General features: G+C 38.2%; 1 protein-coding gene across 4 annotated transcripts; it reads left to right on the top strand.

Moving 5' to 3' along the window:
* Window positions 1-2,114: 2,114 nt before the first annotated feature.
* LOC108259947 (trichohyalin) lies at window positions 2,115-17,471 on the top strand. Of its 4 annotated transcripts, none has more exons than XM_053677013.1 (5): window positions 2,115-6,705; window positions 7,566-7,626; window positions 12,836-14,368; window positions 14,643-14,714; window positions 14,951-17,471. In XM_053677013.1, the coding sequence occupies exons 2-5, from the start codon at window positions 7,602-7,604 to the stop codon at window positions 16,276-16,278; spliced, it is 2,958 nt and encodes a 985-aa protein (XP_053532988.1). In that variant the 5' UTR covers window positions 2,115-6,705; window positions 7,566-7,601; the 3' UTR covers window positions 16,279-17,471. The 4 variants fall into 4 exon arrangements, with proteins under 4 accessions (XP_053532988.1, XP_053532986.1, XP_053532987.1 ...); XM_053677011.1 differs by lacking the exon at window positions 2,115-6,705 and adding an exon at window positions 6,832-6,870; XM_053677012.1 differs by lacking the exons at window positions 2,115-6,705; window positions 7,566-7,626 and adding exons at window positions 9,812-11,480; window positions 12,280-12,340.
* Window positions 17,472-20,501: the final 3,030 nt, after the last annotated feature.

The following is a 20,501-nucleotide window of genomic DNA, read 5'->3' as shown; positions in this document are numbered from 1 at the left end:
ATAAATAAATAAATAAATAAATAAATACATACAGTATAGGGAGCAGTACATAGAGAAATCCCACAGAATAAAAGACTACAATAACATTGATCCAGTAAAAGACATTTTGTAAAAAGACATATTCATAACAGTACATACACAGAGAAAAGCCATATCACACACTGAATTCAATCACCAGTATCATTATCAAACTACACAGAAGTGAACTGTGGTGATGAATTATTTACTCATTTTAACAGCAGCAACTATTAGTCATTTCAACATTTTATTAAAATTTAATTCATAATGTAATAGTGTGTAATAATGTGTGAGGTCGGACTCGAACAGAGGTCGTCTTTCAGCATCAACAGACTTTTACATCAAAAATACAAAACAGATGCCTATAAATCACGTTTCTCTTTATTTCTCCTTTCTTTCGTAGTCGTAGGTTTCAGGTGGTGCAGGAGGCAAAAATAAAAATAAAACGCAGAAAAAGGCAATACCCAACTGCTCCGATAAAATAATATAGAAGAACTTCTCTCAGTCTTAAAGAAATAATAAATAACCGCTGGACGACTCGTAATACACAACTATAACAAGGTAAAGCTGACTTCACTTAGATCGTCCACAAGGGGGCAGCATGTGCACATGTACAGAGCAGAACAACAGCCGTGGAGGAAAGTTAAAGAAACAGCTTTACCTCAAAGAGCGGACAGTGGAGACTCATTCTGTACATGTTAAATGGGGGAAAAATCATTTAAATGTTAATGTCTAATATCTGGATATAGATGGATGGCTAGATAGATACATAAATAATTAAATTATGAGACATAAATAGATAGATAGATGATAAATATTAAAAAAGACTGACAGACAGCATAATGATGAAGAAGAAGACATGAATCCTAAATTTATAAATGTGATACCAGGGTCCAGTACGTAGCAAACTGAGAATCTGGACTTAGAATCAAGTAGTTTCTTAAGGTATTAACTTTGGTTAACCCTGGGGGAATACTTATTATTATTATTATTATTATTATTATTATTATTATTATTATTATTATTGTTGTTGTTGTTGTTGTTGTTGTTGTTGTTGTTCAGGACATACATGTATAATAATAAGCTAATAATGCTGAGCACAGGGGGCGGGGTTATCAGAGGTGAAGGGGCGGAGCTCTCTCTCAGTTCTCTGTAATGAATGTGAAAGTGAAAGTAGCCATTACACTTCCGGCTGTAAAGACTAAAACAGGAGGAATATATTTGTGCGTGTAGACAGGGGGGAGATTTTACACACGGTGTTTAAACTGTAATGAGGTCAAAATACTGAATATGAGCCGCTCTGAAATGTGGACACACTTCAGCTAAAGCAGCAGATTTGTTTATATCTGAGGAACAGAAAAGGTAAGACGAGTTAGCATCATGCTAACGTACATGTTCGTCATCAACGACTCAGTAACCTGTTAAACTGGTCCTCCAGAATACACTGTGGAATTGTGCTTTCTAACCATGTATTAGTGTGAGGTAAGTTGTGTAAAAGGATGACTCTCTCTTCCTGTGTGTGTTTAGGATTTTATTAGTTTGAACCTACAGAAAGAGATAAAGATGGCGGCTGCACGCAGTAAGTTACATTTCCAGAAATATATGTGTTAATATTATTTATTTTGGAGTAAACTAATTGTGTGTGTGTGTGTCTGTATGTGTGTGTGTGTGTGTGTGTGTGTGTGTGTGTGTGTTTTCCTACACAGATGAGTTTAAACTCATCGGTCCCAGTGGTACAGAGGAGTATAAACGCTCTGCTCTCACTCTCTCGTGTCGTCTGTATCCTGAAATCAGTGCTGTTAACATGGAGATCCGGTGGTTTAAGGAGACACGCTGTGTTTGTGTCTATAAGAACGGACATGTGACAGAGGGGAGAGGTTACGAGGGCAGAGTGAGTCTGTTCACTCAGGAGATGGAGAGAGGAAACGTCTCCTTACAGCTGAGAGACTGTGAATGGTCAGATAAAGGACATTACCTGTGTCAGGTCACTGATGGAGACAGAACAGAGGAGATTACAGTACTGATGTGTAAGTGTTCCTGATCTCCACACTGCATGAACTCAACATCATCATCTGTGCTTCTCATCTCAGTACATGAAACACACAGTCAGTATTCAGTATGAGGTTCAGTATACAGGGTGCTAATGTGGAGTGAAGTTCATTTTAGTTGAATAAACAGTACGTCTGTTTTTCACTCTGCTACACACCTGCACAAGGGCCTAAACGCAGCAGCTTGTACAAATATGAATTAAATCGTGATTCATCATTTCAGTAAGTTTGTTTATCTACTAATCAGAGACGGGCTCGATATCAGTTTAAACTGAAACAATCAGAGACATTTCTCCATCAGAGAGGAAATTATCTGTTGTTATGTTTGATAAAAATATTAAAATTGTAGCTGAACATCTTTGTACTGAAAGCACAGAGTGAAGATTGTTTAGCAGCGATTCTGACTGTAAATCATAAGTTTTTCTCTCTGTATTTTATCTAACATTACATTTCTCTCTGTTGTTTTACACGACACCTTCAGTACTGGTAAGTAAATAACTCGACTTCACACTAACGGTAGCGGCTGATGTTTTATAAACTTATCACATATATTACATTTGAATCCAGGGATGAAATAGAAAGATAAAAAGCATTTTCAGATGATGTTTACGTGAAGGACTCTGATCAGTCAGTGAGATTCCACTTCCATCAGCCAGCTTCTTTCCCACAATGCTCCTGTGCGTAACCCCACTGCACTGCAATAACGTAGCAGAGACGTTTACCATGTCGAGTAAAAGACACAACAAACATGTAACATATAACACACACCACTGCCAGACTCCATCAGAATCTTATTCACAATCATACACCAATAAAATCACCAAATTTCCCAGGATTCCTCTGGATTAAACAGGGGTCTTCTGTGTGAATATCCAAGGACCATTTCACCTATTTGGATTATTTTCATGAGGTGTGACTCCTAATTGTGTTCTTCCTGAAATGAACAGTAACAGAACATTTCCTGACGCTTCACCATGAACATAAATCATAGCTTTAACAGTTTTCAGTGCTTGTAGACAGAATCATTGCCATCACTTGCTCTGCATAACAATCACAGCATGTTTTAAGAAGCACTGAAGAGTTGACTCGGCCTAGCATTTAGTCTCTTTAAGCTAACAGAAGTAAGCCATGTTAATGCACACAGCATAAAGACAACCTGACTGAACTGAGAACAGAAGTCCTTACCTTCATTTATAAAAACTTCCATAATAGGAGAGAGGGATTTGGGAGTGAAAGAGAGACAGACATAAGGAGATCACGCATCTTCCCAAGTCTACTGCGACACATCATATGCTGTCGTAACCGATATATAGACGAGGCAGTAGCAAAGCACATCATTCTGTTATCTGTTCAGTTTTTCACATTGATACACGTCTGTGTTTTAATTAAAGGAAGTGGGAATCTGATATTCTGTATATTCCTTTATGTACTACAATAGCACACAGATATATTACAAAATATTGAACTATAGATTTAAAATACACAGGGGAAATGCACATATACTGACATACTGTATATTGGTAAATACATGCGTTTATCAGAAAATAGTATTTTCCAATAAATCACAAGATATTTCTGTTCCTTAAGGGGAACTAGCGGTATATTAGCACAATGCTACATTCTACAGATTTGCTGTGTGTGATGACTGATTGTTGCCTAGTTTTCCTCTTTTTTATTAAGACACACATCAGCTGTGTTTTAACCAGAGTAACAGTTACTTTCACATTTTCACATGGAACAATTCACATTTGACTTCATGCATAAAATCTTCACACTGTATTATTTACTTTCACAGGAGGAAGTAACATGTGAGTATAAAGACTTTTCTGTGATGGTGATGTGTTGATCCTGCATGAATAATATATTTATTGTGCAGATGAAATAGATTAGACTGTGCTGTGTGTTCAGAGTGCAATAGCACATAGATATATGAGCATCATGAGCATAGTGTAGTGAACACCACAGACTGTGATCGCTGCAGAACGTCCATCACGCTGGAGTCTAGTTTGTCATTAGTGTTATACAGACACAGAAATCTGACCTACACACTGATACTGAGAGCTGAAAAGCTGAAGGTGTCTTTACAAAAGACACACACACTCATTAGTGACCAATCTGATGTAATGGAGCTAATAATCAGAGACGGGCTCGATATCAGTTTAAACTGAAACAATCAGAGACATTTCTCCATCAGAGAGGAAATTAAACTACACACTAAATGTGTCCTTTAGATTGTTACAGTTACTGGACATCCAGTAGAACAGACTAGATCACTGCCACATCTAGCACTGAGAACCACGACAACACACAAAGCTAGCTAATATCGGGCAGCGAGTTTGTTCTGTAGACTGTGTGCTGTGTGAATGAGCGCAGTCAGAATGAGCACAGTTACACTGCGACATCGGAGATCAGACTGCTGCAGAATCAGACAGAGCCACGGTGCGAGCTAACCGGCTAACGCTAGGTAAAAGACAAGCTCTTGTTGAAAGTGAGCGGTTTTGCTCTTTTACCTTGTACTCAGTAACTGTGAGAGTCACATTGATGATCAAATCAACTCCACTATTTTAAACAGGGTGAAAATACACCATGTAAAACAATTCAACATAAACATTAGTGACAGACTGTAGAGTTCTGAGACAAAGAACAAAACTCCACCAGCATGACCTCAGAGGCTTCATCCAATAGAGTGATAAACACACAGATACACTTCTAGAGCGAAGGAGCAGACATTACAGTTTGATAAAAAAAAAGTAGATGATGGACAGATGAGACAAAGACTACGCTGTAGCAGAGTGATGAAAAGAGGAAAGTGTGAAGAAAAAAGAAAAGCGCTCATGATCCAAATCAAAGCAGCACTTCTGTGAACCATGGAGACATGGACATTTATGGAAGAGTAGAACTTGTCTTTATTTTCCCCTGATACAGATAGAAATGGATTAAAATATGGTGATGCTCAGCATTTTCACTTCATATGGAGTGTTTTATTCAACAGTTGATCACAGATATGTGTTACTGCACGGAGGAAAACACTCCATGAAGAATTTAATGATTTAAATATAAACTATTTATAATGATTCACTACTTGTTGTTATGTTTGATAAAAATATTAAAATTGTAGCTGAACATCTTTGTACTGAAAGCACAGAGTGAAGATTGTTTAGCAGCGATTCTGACTGTAAATCATAAGTTTTTCTCTCTGTATTTTATCTAACATTACATTTCTCTCTGTTGTTTTACACGACACCTTCAGTACGGGTAAGTAAATAACTCGACTTCACACTAACGGTAGCGGCTGATATTTTATAAACTTATCACATGTATTACATTTGAATCCAGGGATGAAATAGAAAGATAAAAAGCATTTTCAGATGATGTTTACGTGAAGGACTCTGATCAGTCAGTGAGATTCCACTTCCATCAGCCAGCTTCTTTCCCACAATGCTCCTGTGCATAACCCCACTGCACTGCAATAACGTAGCAGAGACGTTTACCATGTCGAGTAAAAGACACAACAAACATGTAACATATAACACACACCACTGCCAGACTCCATCAGAATCTTATTCACAATCATACACCAATAAAAATCATATGATATTGAACTATAGATTTAAAATACACAGGGGGAAATGCACATATACTGACATACTGTATATTGGTAAATACATGCGTTTATCAGAAAATAGTGTTTTCCAATAAATCACAAGATATTTCTGTTCCTTAAGGGGAACTAGCGGTATATTAGCACAATGCTACATTCTACAGATTTACTGTGTGTGATGACTGATTGTTGTCTAGTTTTCCTCTTTTTTATTAAGACACACATCAGCTGTGTTTTAACCAGAGTAACAGTTACTTTCACATTTTCACATGGAACAATTCACATTTGACTTCATGCATAAAATCTTCACACTGTATTTACTTTCACAGAGGGCACCATCACGTGAGTATAAAGACTTTTCTGTGATGGTGATGTGTTGATGCTGCATGAATAATATATTTATTGTGCAGATGAAATAGATTAGACTGTGCTGTGTGTTCAGAGTGCAATAGCACATAGATATATGAGCATCATGAGCATAGTGTAGTGAACACCACAGACTGTGATCGCTGCAGAACGTCCATCACGCTGGAGTCTAGTTTGTCATTAGTGTTATACAGACACAGAAATCTGACCTACACACTGATACTGAGAGCTAAAAAGCTGAAGGTTTTTGTTTGAATGTGATTTCATAGCAGTAACTCCTTCTGAAAGTGATTGAGACGGGCTAACATTACTGTAGTGTATATAACTACAGAGAGAGATGTGAGTTAGAGAGTTCACACTGGATCATGGTGCATGAAAGAGATTATAACAGAATAGAAGTAAGTGATCTGGTGAATTTGTTTCTTGCAGCATTAATACTGAAAGAGCCTGAAGAGGTTTTTTTTCAAGTCAGCAGAAAGAGGAGAGAAACAAGCCAGTACAGGATAAAAACAGACTTCTTGAGAACAGCTACAGCACGTTTAGAGCCAATACTATAGGATCAAATACAGAGAACATTACAGAAAATAACTGCATTTTTAATCATCTCAACAATCTTACTTTGCATTTTTTCCCTCACATCCTCCTCTAAATGAAGAGATCCGGGTTCGTCAGGTGAGTAAACTGTTATAAAACATTATTATTTCACGAATCTCTTACTGATGGTAACAGCATTAAAAAGATTATTAAATTATGTTACAATTAGGCCAGTGCCCGGTGACAGGTAAATGAGTTACCACGGTAACAGCCCCAGTGATGGTAAAAACTGGACTATTACAGGTAAAAAATATGACATTTGATTGTTCTAGAAACTCAGCTGTTGAACTGTTTGTTAGTAATTTGCTATTATTATTGGTGTCATTATTATTATTATTATTATTATTATTATTATTATTATTATTATTATTATTATTATTATTGCTATGTGTAAAGACTTTGTGGAAATTTTAACAAAAAAAAAAATAAAGTAAATAACAGTAAGAATAAATGATGACCTTCACCCCGTTGAAGTTCATCTGCAAACTTTGTCTTAAATTCCATTTAAAGTGGCACAGAAAAGGTTTAACACGTATTCAGTTTAACTCGAGGATCTGTGCAGACTCCCTACAACAGGAACTTCATTCATTCACAGAAAAACTTTTTTCTTAAAATCTATGTGACAAAATTAATGGCACCCCAAAAGAAAATATAAACAAAACAAACTGTCAGATTTGGGGAGAAAAATACACACAGTGCTCTCAGTGTCTTTATTATTACTTTATTGTGATACTGTGTGACGTCATCATGGCAGAACATATCAACTCTCAGTGACACACACTCACACACACACACACACACACACACACACACACACACACACACACACACACACAGTGATCTGAACAGAGAAACACTTCATGTGTATTTAACACTTTATTTACATACAGTATGGAGTCATGTAGAAAACCTTCACACTGTTTTATTCACTTCCACAGAGAGACAGAAAATGGACAGAAGATGAGAGAGTGGAAATGGAGAAATCTGCTCTACTGATTGGTGAGTATTGAAGGAGGTACAAAAGTAAACACACCTGTTCATTTGTTGCACAGTGAAGTTTTCAATAACGAGATCTCCAGTTAGCGTGTAGTCTGAAATTCACAACGTGTCACATTCTCTATTAAAGATATTATTTAAACATTATAGACAGCGCTGCACATAACTAGTGCGCAGGTGCGCATGCACGAGAGAAATAAAAAAAGTCTTGGATCGACCAACTGTAATACTTTGAGAAATATCCAGAAAACACAGACATTAAACAACTTCTTTGGCGTTACGCCACCTCAGAGGAAACGTCAGATCGAGCCCGAGTGAAAGAAAAGAGTTTTCTCAGAGAAGTGGCTTCAAGAAATGCCACGGCTTGAATCCGACGACGATCGCAGTCAAATGTGGTGTAAGATCTGCCGTTCACGTCCCCATCTAGCAGACTAAACTAGTGGCTTCTACGCAGGGACAAAGAATTTCAGTCATCCAGAATTTGAGGAGCATGAAAAAAGTAAAGAGCATACAAATGAAGTAGAAGCTATTAATAACAGACATGCTAGTCCAGATGAAGTATCCAGTCGCCCACTTGCTAGATGGCAAAACACGGTGGAAGAAGAGCAACGTATGGCTCTGTGCAATGTTTTTCTGGTGACCTTCCATAAATCTAAACCCACACGTCCTACTGTGTATGTCTTGGTACGATGAGGATACTGCATTATTGAAGAGGCTGGGAGTTCATGTCGGAGGAGCGTATCATTCACGTGAAGAAGGAATGTGAATAATTCAAAGCATAGCACTGACTCTCAGTACGGATTTGAGGGAAAAGATTAAATCAGCTGAATTTTGCTTTTTGCTCTGCGTTTTGACGTATCGGAGGACATGACAAAAACGGAGCAGGAAATTGTTTACGCTGTGTCTGTGTCCACCAATGGAAAGTTCACCAACTGGTGCTAAACCAACGGCGCGGGACATAACGGACGGGCTGGTCAGTCTGTTCCATGACTCAGGCTTGGAGGATTGGAGAACACCCTTGAGAACTGCGTGAAATCAGCTGGGTTCATGTCGTGATACGTTTTAATCGTTCCGTTGTCAAGCTGCTGCAATTTAATTTACATAAAGGTGGAGCAGAAAACGTTGAAGTGCTAAAGAAGTTGTGTGATGAGAATGGCATCTCCTTTTTTTGTCTTAGTTCACGTCCTCAAATAATGCTTATGTGACCTGGGCAGGATTTGAGTTTGACACCCTGCTCCTAAGAGTAATTTATACAGCCATAAAACAAAACACACTGAACACTACAGAGCTTTACAGGTGACTACAATCCACAGAAGAGAGGAATGTATTTATTATTTAAATGTTTAGTCATTTTTGAACTGAACTACAGTTATATCTATAACCTGTTAGATTATAATGAGGAAGAGTGTGAAGTACATCTCTAGAAATGTGCTGCTCACTTTCGTTTTTATGTGTGTGTGTGTGTGTGTGTGTGTGTGTATGTGTGTATGTGTGTGTGTGTGTGTGTGTGTGTGTGTGTGTGTGTGTGTGTTTTCCTACACAGATGAGATTAGACTCATTCGTCCCAGGGGTACAGAGCAGTTTAATCCCTCTGCTGTCACTCTCTCGTGTCGTCTGTATCCTGAAATCAGTGCTGTTAACATGGAGATCCGGTGGTTTAAGGAGACACGCTGTGTTTGTGTCTATAAGAACGGACATGTGACAGAGGGGAGAGGTTATGAGGGCAGAGTGAGTCTGTTCACTCAGGAGATGGAGAGAGGAAACGTCTCCTTACAGCTGAGAGACTGTAGAGGGTCAGATGAAGGAGATTACCTGTGTCAGGTCACTGATGGAGACAGAACAGAGGAGATTACAGTATTGATGTGTAAGTGTTCCTGATCTCCACACTGCATAAACTCAACATCATCATCTGTGCTTCTCATCTCAGTACATGAAACACACAGTCAGTATTCAGTATGAGGTTCAGTATACAGTGTGCTAATGTGGAGTGAAGTTCATTTTAGTTGAATAAACAGTACGTCTGTTTTTCACTCTGCTACACACCTGCACAAGGGCCTAAACGCAGCAGCTTGTACAAATATGAATTAAATCGTGATTCATCATTTCAGTAAGTTTGTTTATCTACTAATCAGAGACGGGCTCGATATCAGTTTAAACTGAAACAATCAGAGACATTTCTCCATCAGAGAGGAAATTATCTGCTGTTATGTTTGATAAAAATATTAAAATTGTAGCTGAACATCTTTGTACTGAAAGCACAGAGTGAAGATTGTTTAGCAGCGATTCTGACTGTAAATCATAAGTTTTTCTCTCTGTATTTTATCTAACATTACATTTCTCTCTGTTGTTTTACACGACACCTTCAGCATGGGTAAGTAAATAACTCGACTTCACACTAACGGTAGCGGCTGATGTTTTATAAACTTATCACATGTATTACATTTGAATCCAGGGATGAAATAGAAAGATAAAAAGCATTTTCAGATGATGTTTACGTGAAGGACTCTGATCAGTCAGTGAGATTCCACTTCCATCAGCCAGCTTCTTTCCCACAATGCTCCTGTGCATAACCCCACTGCACTGCAATAACGTAGCAGAGACGTTTACCATGTCGAGTAAAAGACACAACAAACATGTAACATATAACACACACCACTGCCAGACTCCATCAGAATCTTATTCACAATCATACACCAATAAAATCACCAAATTTCCCAGGATTCCTCTGGATTAAACAGGGGTCTTTTGTGCGAATATCCAAGGACCATTTCACCTTTTTGGATTATTTTCATAAGGTGTGACTCCTAAATATTGAACTGTAGATTTAAAATACACAGGGGGAAATGCACATATACTGACATACTGTATATTGGTAAATACATGCGTTTATCAGAAAATAGTATTTTCCAATAAATCACAAGATATTTCTGTTCCTTAAGGGGAACTAGCGGTATATTAGCACAATGCTACATTCTACAGATTTACTGTGTGTGATGACTGATTGTTGTCTAGTTTTCCTCTTTTTTATTAAGACACACATCAGCTGTGTTTTAACCAGAGTAACAGTTACTTTCACATTTTCACATGGAACAATTCACATTTGACTTCATGCATAAAATCTTCACACTGTATTATTTACTTTCACAGAGGTCACGATCACGTGAGTATAAAGACTTTTCTGTGATGGTGATGTGTTGATGCTGCATGAATAATATATTTATTGTGCAGATGAAATAGATTAGACTGTGCTGTGTGTTCAGAGTGCAATAGCACATAGATATATGAGCATCATGAGCATAGTGTAGTGAACACCACAGACTGTGATCGCTGCAGAACGTCCATCACGCTGGAGTCTAGTTTGTCATTAGTGTTATACAGACACAGAAATCTGACCTACACACTGATACTGAGAGCTGAAAAGCTGAAGGTTTTTGTTTGAATGTGATTTCATAGCTGTAACTCCTTCTGAAAGTGATTGAGACGGGCTAACATTACTGTAGTGTATATAACTACAGAGAGAGATGTGAGTTAGAGAGTTCACACTCGATCGTGGTGCATGAAAGAGATTATAACAGAATAGAAGTAAGTGATCTGGTGAATTTGTTTCTTGCAGCATTAATACTGAAAGAGCCTGAAGAGGTTTTTTTTTCAAGTCAGCAGAAAGAGGAGAGAAACAAGCCAGTACAGGATAAAAACAGACTTCTTGAGAACAGCTACAGAACGTTTAGAGCTAATACTATAGGATCAAATACAGAGAACATTACAGAAAATAACTGCATTTTTAATCATCTCAACAATCTTACTTTGCATTTTTTCTCTCACATCCTCCTCTAAATGAAGACTTCGAGGTTCATCAGGTGAGTAAACTGTTATAAAATATTATTATTTCACGAATCTCTTACTGATGGTAACAGCATTAAAAAGATTATTAAATTATGTTACAATTAGGCCAGTGCCCGGTGACAGGTAAATGAGTTACCATGGTAACAGCCCCAGTGATGGTAAAGACTTGAGTATTACGGGTAAAAAATATGACATTTGATTGTTCTAGAAACTCAGCTGTTGAACTGTTTGTTAGTAATTTGCTATTATTATTATTATTATTATTATTATTATTTTTGCTACGTGTAAAGACTTTGTGGAAATTTGAACAAAATAAATAATAAAGTAAATAACTGTAAGAATAAATGATGACCTTCACCCCGTTGAAGTTCATCTGCAAACTTTGTCTTCAATTCCATTTAAAGTGGCACAGAAAAGGTTTAACACGTATTCAGTTTAACTCGAGGATCTGTGCAGACTCCCTACAACAGGAACTTCATTCATTCACAGAAAAACTGTTTTTCTTAAAATCTATGTGGCAAAATTAATGGCACCCCAAAAGAAAATATAAACAAAACAAACTGTCAGATTTGGGGAAAAAAATACACGCAGTGCTCTCAGTGTCTTTATTATTACTTTATTGTGATACTGTGTGACGTCATCACGGCAGAACATATCAACTCTCAGTGACTCACACACACACACACACACACACACACACACACACACACAGTGATCTGAACAGAGAGACACTTCATGTGTATTTAACACTTTATTTACATACAGTATGGAGTCATGTAGAAAACCTTCACACTGTTTTATTCACTTCCACAGGGAGACAGAGAATGGACAGAAGATGAGAGAGTGGAAATGAAGAAATCTGCTCTACTGATTGGTGAGTATTGAAGGAGGTACAAACGTAAACACACCTGTTCATTTGTTGCACAGTGAAGTGTTCAATAACGAGATCTCCAGTAAGCATGTAGTCTGAAATTCACAAGGTGTCACATTCTCTATTAAAGATATTATTTACACACCGTACAGAAAGTTTATCGAGGTGTAAAGAATTCACACTGCATGTCATTGTTTTTGTGTGTAATTGTGTGTAGAAAACATGAATTTCAAGGTTATTGTTATTACAATAAATAATCAGAATATTTCAGGTGTGGAAATCACACAGCAGGAAAATCAAGAAATAACTGACACTCCAACAAATTCATTATTTTTGTTAATAAATTCAGGCAAATCTGCTCTATAGTAGTAAAGAGTCAGGAAGAAAACTCATTCTTTAATTATATTATATGGATTTTTTTTATTATATTTTTTTCTGAAAATAGCATTCTTTCTCCACACATTATTCACTAATAACTATCACTTTTATTTATTTCAGAATATAAAATAGATGAAAAAATGATTTATCGTGAATTTAAAACAAACATCAGAAAACTGGAAAAAACTGAAGAAGAGCTAAAAAACACTGAGCTGAAACTGTCTAAATCACTGGAACATAAAGAGCAACAGCTAGAGGAGTGTAAAAGAGAAATAGAGGATAAAGACACAGAACTGAGAAACAGAAGGAAAATCATGGAGGAGAAAGAAACACTACTCAAAGATACAAATAGAAAACTAAAGAAGTCGACTGAAGCTCTACAGGAAAGAGACAGAGCTCTACAGGAGAGAGACAGAGCTCTACAGGAGAGAGACAGAGCTCTACAGGAGAGAGATCAACAACTGAAACTGAAAGACACACAGATACAGGAGGCACGAACACAAGTGGAGGAAAAGGAGAGAAGATTTGTGGAGAAGGAAAAAGAATTAAAGGAGAAAAATGAACAGCTGACGGTTCTAAAAGAACGTTTAGAGACGAATGAGAAGACTCTTTCTGAGAGAGGTGAAGCGTTAATGGACACAAATAAAAAACTTCAAAATGCCACTGAACAGATTAAGGAGAAAATCTCAGAACTGGAGAATATGAAGAAACTGCTGGGTGAGAAAGAAACACAGCTGAAGAACACAGATAAAGAACTGGAAACCAGTAAAAATAAACTGGAGACACTGGGACAGGAGCTGCAGGACAAGGAGAGACAACTACAGGACAAGATGATCGTACTGGAACAACAGAAAACTGAGTTAGCAGAAACAAAACAACATCTTGAAGAGAAAGAGAGGCTTCTAACTGAGAGAGAGACACAGCTAATGGAAAGAGACAAACAGCTTCAGGAGAAACACAGACTTCTGACAGAAAATACACAAACATTTCAGATGACACTGGAAGAGAAGGACAAACAGGTCATGGAGTTAAAAAAAGAATTTAAACAAAAATTGATGGAAAAAGACAAACAGATTCAGGAGAAAGAGAGACAACTGGAGAGTTTGGTGAATGAACTGGAAACCAGTAAAAATGAACTAGTAGAAAGAGACAAACAGCTTCAGGAGAAAGACAGACTTCTGGCAGAAAATACACAAACACTGCAGGTGAAGGACAAGACACTGGAAGAGAAGGAGACACTGCTCAGAGAGGTAAAAGAGGAATTGGGAAAAACAAGTAAGAGATTAGAAGAGAATCAGACACAGATAAAGGACAAAGAGAGACAACTGGAGAACATGGGGAAGGAACTGGAAACCAGTAAAAATAAACTGGAGACACTGGGACAGGAGCTGCAGGACAAGGAGAGACAACTACAGGACAAGATGATCGTACTGGAACAACAGAAAACTGAGTTAGCAGAAAAAAACAAACATCTTGAAGAGAAAGAGAGTCTTCTAACTGTGGGAGAGACACAGCTAATGGACAGAGACAAACAGCTTCAGGAGAAAGACAGACTTCTAGAGGAGAAAACAAAGCAGCTGCAGGAACAGACATATCCAGAGTCATCAGCCCCCATCAGAAGAAGAAACAGCAGGGAGTGGTTACCTCCAGATAGTGAGTACTTCATTAAATTAAGCAGTTAAAATCTTCACAGAAGGTCAGTATTTCCAGATAGTAAATCTACACTTAATAACTCGTATGTAAGTACTTGAAATATACTGTAATGATACTTAATGCTGCAACTCTTCAGATATTGTAAGGAAGTGTCATTTAAACAGTGAAAGTGGTTAGTTATAGTGTATAAAACAGAACTTTAATGATATCATCTGTCTAACTATACCTTCTGAAGACTTTCTCTCTCATTCTGACTGGTTCTGATGTTTCCTAGTGAGTGGAGCGACTCAGGACTCTGCACCACCAATCAGGAGAAGAAACAGTATGGAGGGAAGACGTCCAACATGTAAGTGATTAATGATTCTTGTTGTGTATTCAGTGTGTAACTCAACTCTAGTTTTGGTAAAAGAGACGACTATGAAGAGAGGCAGCAGGAGGATTTAGACACTTAAATGTATCATTTGATTTAATCTATCCAGATTTCATCATGAATAGATCCACCACCATACTCCAGAGAACAGCATCATCGCCATAATGCAGGAGTGATTCTGTATTAAATGATTCATTCTTGTTCATTTTCAGTGGGTGGAGAATCGTCTAGTCCACATTCTCCAGTGTCGGTTCCTGTAGCAGAACTGAGGCTGGTGCTGCTGGGGAGGACGGGGTCTGGGAAGAGTGCAGCCAGAAACACCATCCTGGGCAGAGAGGAGAGGAACCAGGCTGCTACATCTACAAATACATCTACATCCACCCAGCAGAGTGAGAGCACACAGGGGGAGGTGGCTGGGAGGAAGGTGACTGTGGTGGACACTCCTGACTGGTTCTCTCCTGGACTCTCTCTGGAGAAGCTGAGACAGGACGTGGGACACTGTGTCCGTCTGTCTGCTCCAGGACCCCACGCCTTCCTCCTGGTCATACCTGTAAAGCAGTCTACAGGAGAGGAGAGAGGGACTCTGGAGAAAATGGAGGAGATGTTTGGAGAGAGATGTTGGAGAAACACCATGATCATATTCAGTGTTACTGATGAGCTTCAGAAGAAGAACATTGAGGAGTTTATCCAGGCAGGAAACCAGGAGGTCCTGAGATTTGTAGAGAAATGTGGGAACAGGTTTCACTGTCTCAACATTGAGGAGAGTGGAGATGCTTCTCAGGTCTCAGAGCTGCTGGAGAAGATAGAGAAGATGGTGGAAGGAAGCAGAGAGAAATTCTACAGCAGTGAGATCTACCTGGAGACAGAATCTCACTTTAGAGCAATGGAGACAAAGATCCTGAAGGAAAGAGAAGAGAAAAGAACAAGAGAGGAGATGGAACTGAAGGAAAAAATAAAAAAGGAGGTGCAGGACTCTCTGAGAAAGATGGAGGGAGTGATCCAGGAGCATGAAGGAGACATCAGACAACTTAATGACCGAACATCTGAACTGGAGAGAAAGATGAAAGAAGAGAAGGATGAGGAGAAAAAGAGAGAACTTGAGAAGGAGCTGAAACGAGAGGTAGAGCGAAGGACAGAGATGGAAGAAAAGGTGAAGAAACTGAAAGAAAAGAGAGAGAGGGAGAGGAGAGAGATGGAGGAGAGGCACCAACAGGAGATGGAGGAGATCAGGGAAGTCTATGAAGGAGAGGTCAGGATGGAGACAGAGAGAAATCTCATGAAGATCATCCTGCCTGAACTCCAGAGAAACATTTCGGCCTCAAAAACGAAGATGCAGGAAGAGTTCAACAGACAGATGGAGGAGAAGAACAGAGAGCTGGAGCTCTTTAAACAGAGACTTTCAGAGCTCACAGAGACTCACAGTCTGCTTGAAGAGGTTTATGAGAAAACTGTGAGAAGCAGCTCAGAACCAGAGAGAGCAGCTCTAACAGGAGAGGCATTGAAGGGAATGTCTCGGAGATTTAAAGACTTTTTTCACTGAGTAACAGAGATTATAAAGCCACAGAGACTCAATCAGTCAGAAATGAGGAGTATCAACCAGTCATGGTGAACATCACAGAGTAAGAGATCGTAGCATAAGGCTAATGAGAGAAGCTAATACACAGGGTGAAACTTTCTTTTATGAAACCCTGCAGGAGAAAATGCCTAATCACCAAATAATTATTAAATAAACAGTATAATCAACATTTTAAAAAATCAAGATGGATTGTCCAGTTGGATACGAGTGTGTAGCTTACACACAAATAAACTTGTTACTGCTACTTTCTGGTCATGCAGGACACCAAAACAAATATAGTGAGTGGGGATCATTTTGGACATTTTACACCCTGAAGAATTCACATCATACCCCAAGGTGTTTTATTCTTCTTATACATCAGCAATTTGCCAACACTTACAATTAAATAAATTAAAGAAGGACACTTTATGCTTTTAAGCCCTTTATAGTTACAGTTAATGTTGTGGTACATCCTCAACACAAGTTAGTTGCTGCTATCACTTATATTATAACAGCTAAAAGGGGTTATTACCTCACCAGATTTTCTTTTCTCTCTCCTGAAAGAAATAAAAAGTGTCAGAAAACCTGCTGATTGTTGCTGTGAGGGCTGACGGGTTGATGACGTGACACAGACTTTCTTCTGAAAATCCTATTAATTTGTAAAGTTTCTATAAACCTTTTTATATTTAAATTTGGCTATATTTGCCATAATTTCACAAAGTGTTTTACATTGATCAAAACTGCAAAGCATTTGCATTAATAGTTCTACTAGGGAAATTTGTCTAAATCTGTTCGTTTTACAAAATATCACCTGGTGCGACCATGTGGAAAAGACCTTTTTTGAGACATTTGTACTGAAAGTAATTCAATGACAAACAGTGTCATCATCGAGCTACATCTCTGTGATCCTTGGAAATATCTAGAAGGATTTGTCAGACTTTATCAAACCTGGAAAACTTGAACCTTTTTTAACGTATTGTCATGTTGCTGCCATATATGGCTTTCATGTGGTTTGACCTCAAGAAAGATGGATATTCTGTTTATATTTTGTAAACTGTCAGTTGAAAACTATGCATTTATTTTGTTTGTATTTGAAATTATGTATATATGTATGTATATCTTTATTTATTTCATATTTTATTTTAACTTGTAAAATAAAATACCACTAAATCGCTAAAGAGCTACCTCCCTGAAATGAGTATTTGCAGGGTGGGATGTCTGATATGGACTGTACGGTTTGGGGGTGAATGACATCGTGACAATGTTTATGTGGTACATCAACCTTTTTTGGTTACAAACCTGTACCTTCGTTTCTCATCTATCATATATCATGCATTTCAAATGGTCAGTCCACGTCATATCATGAATGTAGCTTCAGCTATCATAGAAGAAAAGTGATGGGAAAGATTACATATCTAAACTAGAAGTGATCTGCTAAAGAAGAAACAGAGAGAGAAATGGAGAGCTGAATAATACATTACACCCCATCCATGTAAAGTACAAAGAGTTTGAAACATGCATCACAATTTTATAAAACATTTGAAAGAAAGTCTAATATTAATACTTTATCTAATGATTGTCTATGTGATTTCACATCTGGTTTGGTGTGTATTGTGTTATGTTTTTTATCATGTGTGATGTTCTCATCATTTGATGTGACCGTCCATCATGTGGTGTAATTGATTATGGCACTACTGTACTGTATTCCGATTCAAAACATTAAGTTCAGTGGTTGAAATACTAACCACTGATACGGTATCTTAAATCTGCGTTTCAAAGGACTTAAAAATGCAATCGAACACAGCGGCTCCTACAGACATCCGAACAACATCTGGCTCCACCGCAACTCTCAGAGCCGAGGTACTCTGGTGTCTGCATACGGTAACAAAGCACCAGTCCTATAACACTAATGAGGCTGTCGGGGACATTTTCCGAACTATGTTTCCCGACTCTGAAATCGCTCGTACATTAGCGCGCGGTAAAGACAAAACCACATTGCCAGATTTGGACTGGCTTCTTACATAACCAAGCTCCTTGTTGTGTATGTTAACAAGGAAATGTTTTTTAGTGTTCGATTTAGAGCCTTATTGAAATGTCCAAAAATAAGTAATCAGACTTGCATGTCCAATATTGGGGACAAGGTCGTGTCCAGTCAAGATAACTAGGGTCGCAATTCACGGGACATGTGACGGCTCAGGATTTGCTTCAATTCAATTCAATTCAGTTTTATTTGTATAGCGCTTTTTACAATAGACATCGTCTCAAAGCAGCTTTACAGAAATATCAACATGGTATACAGATATTAAAGGTGTGAATTTATCCCAACTGAGCAAGCCACTGAGTGGCGACGGTGGCAAGGAAAAACTCCCTAAGATGTTTTAAGAGGAAGAAACCTTGAGAGGAACCCGACTCAGAAGGGAACCCATCCTCATCTGGGTAACAACAGTTAGTGTGAAAAAGTTAATTATGGATTTATATGAAGTCTGCTTCACCCTTTCAAAGTACCAACACATCCCTAATCATTGTTATGTATTCTAGCTAGCAATAATTATTCCTTTCTGATATGGAGTTTGTGTGAAATAAAATACACACACTCCATATAAAGAGAGGTAGACACACTGTTCTTATTTTTGTTGGTGTCAGTAACCATAATCCATCATCTAAATTGTTGCTAGAACATGTTTTATTTGCTGTCTAAGAAATGTAAATCATTTGAAAAAATATGATCAGAAAATCTTTGACATTGCACGTACACATAAATGCAAGGTAATGTATAAATTTTTACATTTTAATTTACAACACATGAGCTCAATTGATACCACTATGACAAAACTTGATCTGATTATTTCAATCTTTTTTTTTTGCAGGAATGTGCACTGCAGCTAGACTTGCAAAAGCTTCTATCTGTTTCTATGAATGGACCGAATGTCAATTGGAGGTTTTCCAAAGGAGCGCATCGTGAGCAGTTTGGTGGCACACAGCTAATTGTGGTGGGGAGCTGTGGCCTCCACACCCTACATAACGCCCGCAAACATGGCTTCTCCATGTGGCAGCTGGAGAAGGTTCTGAGGGCCTCTTCCACAATGTACCAACTAGGAGGGTGGATTTCACTGCTCTAACCAAATGCATAAAATTTCCACTTCACAGCTGGCTCACAAATCTACCAGTTGTGGAGAGAGCTTTGGAAGGCTGGTCATCAGTGACCATGTGCATGGATGCAGTCATGAAAAAGAAGCTACCAAATCCGGGAACAGCATCTTATGACATTCTTGAAGTTGCTGAAAAACACCACCTTATTCTGGCAAAGCTACATTTCTACATGGCTATCACAAGGACCTTCAGTGGGTTTTTTTTTAAGCTTTGTAGGCTGTCAATGTTCTGCCTATGGAGACTTTTTAAGACCTTTTTAATATCGTGCCGAATGAAATTTAAGACCAATTTCATAACAAATTTGCAAACAATACCACCAATTCCCATCCTTAACACACATTGCTTATTGACATACAGAAAGAGTGAAACAACAATAAATTGCAAAACATAGTATTTGCCCTGACTATAGGACACCTAATAAAAGCTGTCCCCCTGTCAGTATTGTCACATCATTTTCTCATTTATGGGAAGCCAAACAACTCAAAAGCTGGTTCAAACTGAGCTACTCAGAAGAACAGAGCAGCACGGACCAAATACCTGCACGGACCAATTGATATGCGCCACTCACTGATCAGTGCAGTGCAAATTCATTAGAATTTTCCCCCAAAATACTACTCTAACGATATAACTGCTATCATGGAAGTATAATAGTGCCAAATGTGGAAGAAAACTACATTGGATTCCAAACAGTGTGCTGTATTTGCCATTAGAGGAAGTGGGTCAAGGGTTAATACATGTTGCAAACCTGAAGAGCTGCTTTTAAATTGCAGTTTAAGAAATTGTATCAGAATTCATCATGGGCACAAATAGCTTGTCTCCTCATAAGTGTGGTTGAGGATCTGAGAGCGTTCCTCCATACAGAATCTCTCCAGATCCTTCACATTTCGAGGTCCATGCTGGTGGACTCTCTTCTTCAGTTCACCCCACAGGTTTTCTATGGGGTTCAGGTCAGGGGACTGGGATGGTCATGGCAGGACCTTGATTTTGTGGTCAGTAAACCATTTCTGTGTTGATTTTGATGGATGAATAGTTTTCAAGGTTGAAACAGTGTACAGGTA

The sequence above is a fragment of the Ictalurus punctatus genome, chromosome 28 (genome assembly GCF_001660625.3).
Source record: "Ictalurus punctatus breed USDA103 chromosome 28, Coco_2.0, whole genome shotgun sequence".
Lineage (NCBI taxonomy): Eukaryota > Metazoa > Chordata > Actinopteri > Siluriformes > Ictaluridae > Ictalurus > Ictalurus punctatus.
This window is presented reverse-complemented; position numbering and strand designations above follow the sequence as displayed.

Coding starts and splice junctions, on each gene's coding strand:
- LOC108259947 (XM_053677011.1), top strand. CDS start 6,847: ATGGTAAAAACTGGACTATTACAG. Junction 6,871..7,565: donor TAAAAACTGGACTATTACAG/GTAAAAAATATG, acceptor TCACTTCCACAG/AGAGACAGAAAATGGACAGA. Junction 14,369..14,642: donor GGAGTGGTTACCTCCAGATA/GTGAGTACTTCA, acceptor GATGTTTCCTAG/TGAGTGGAGCGACTCAGGAC.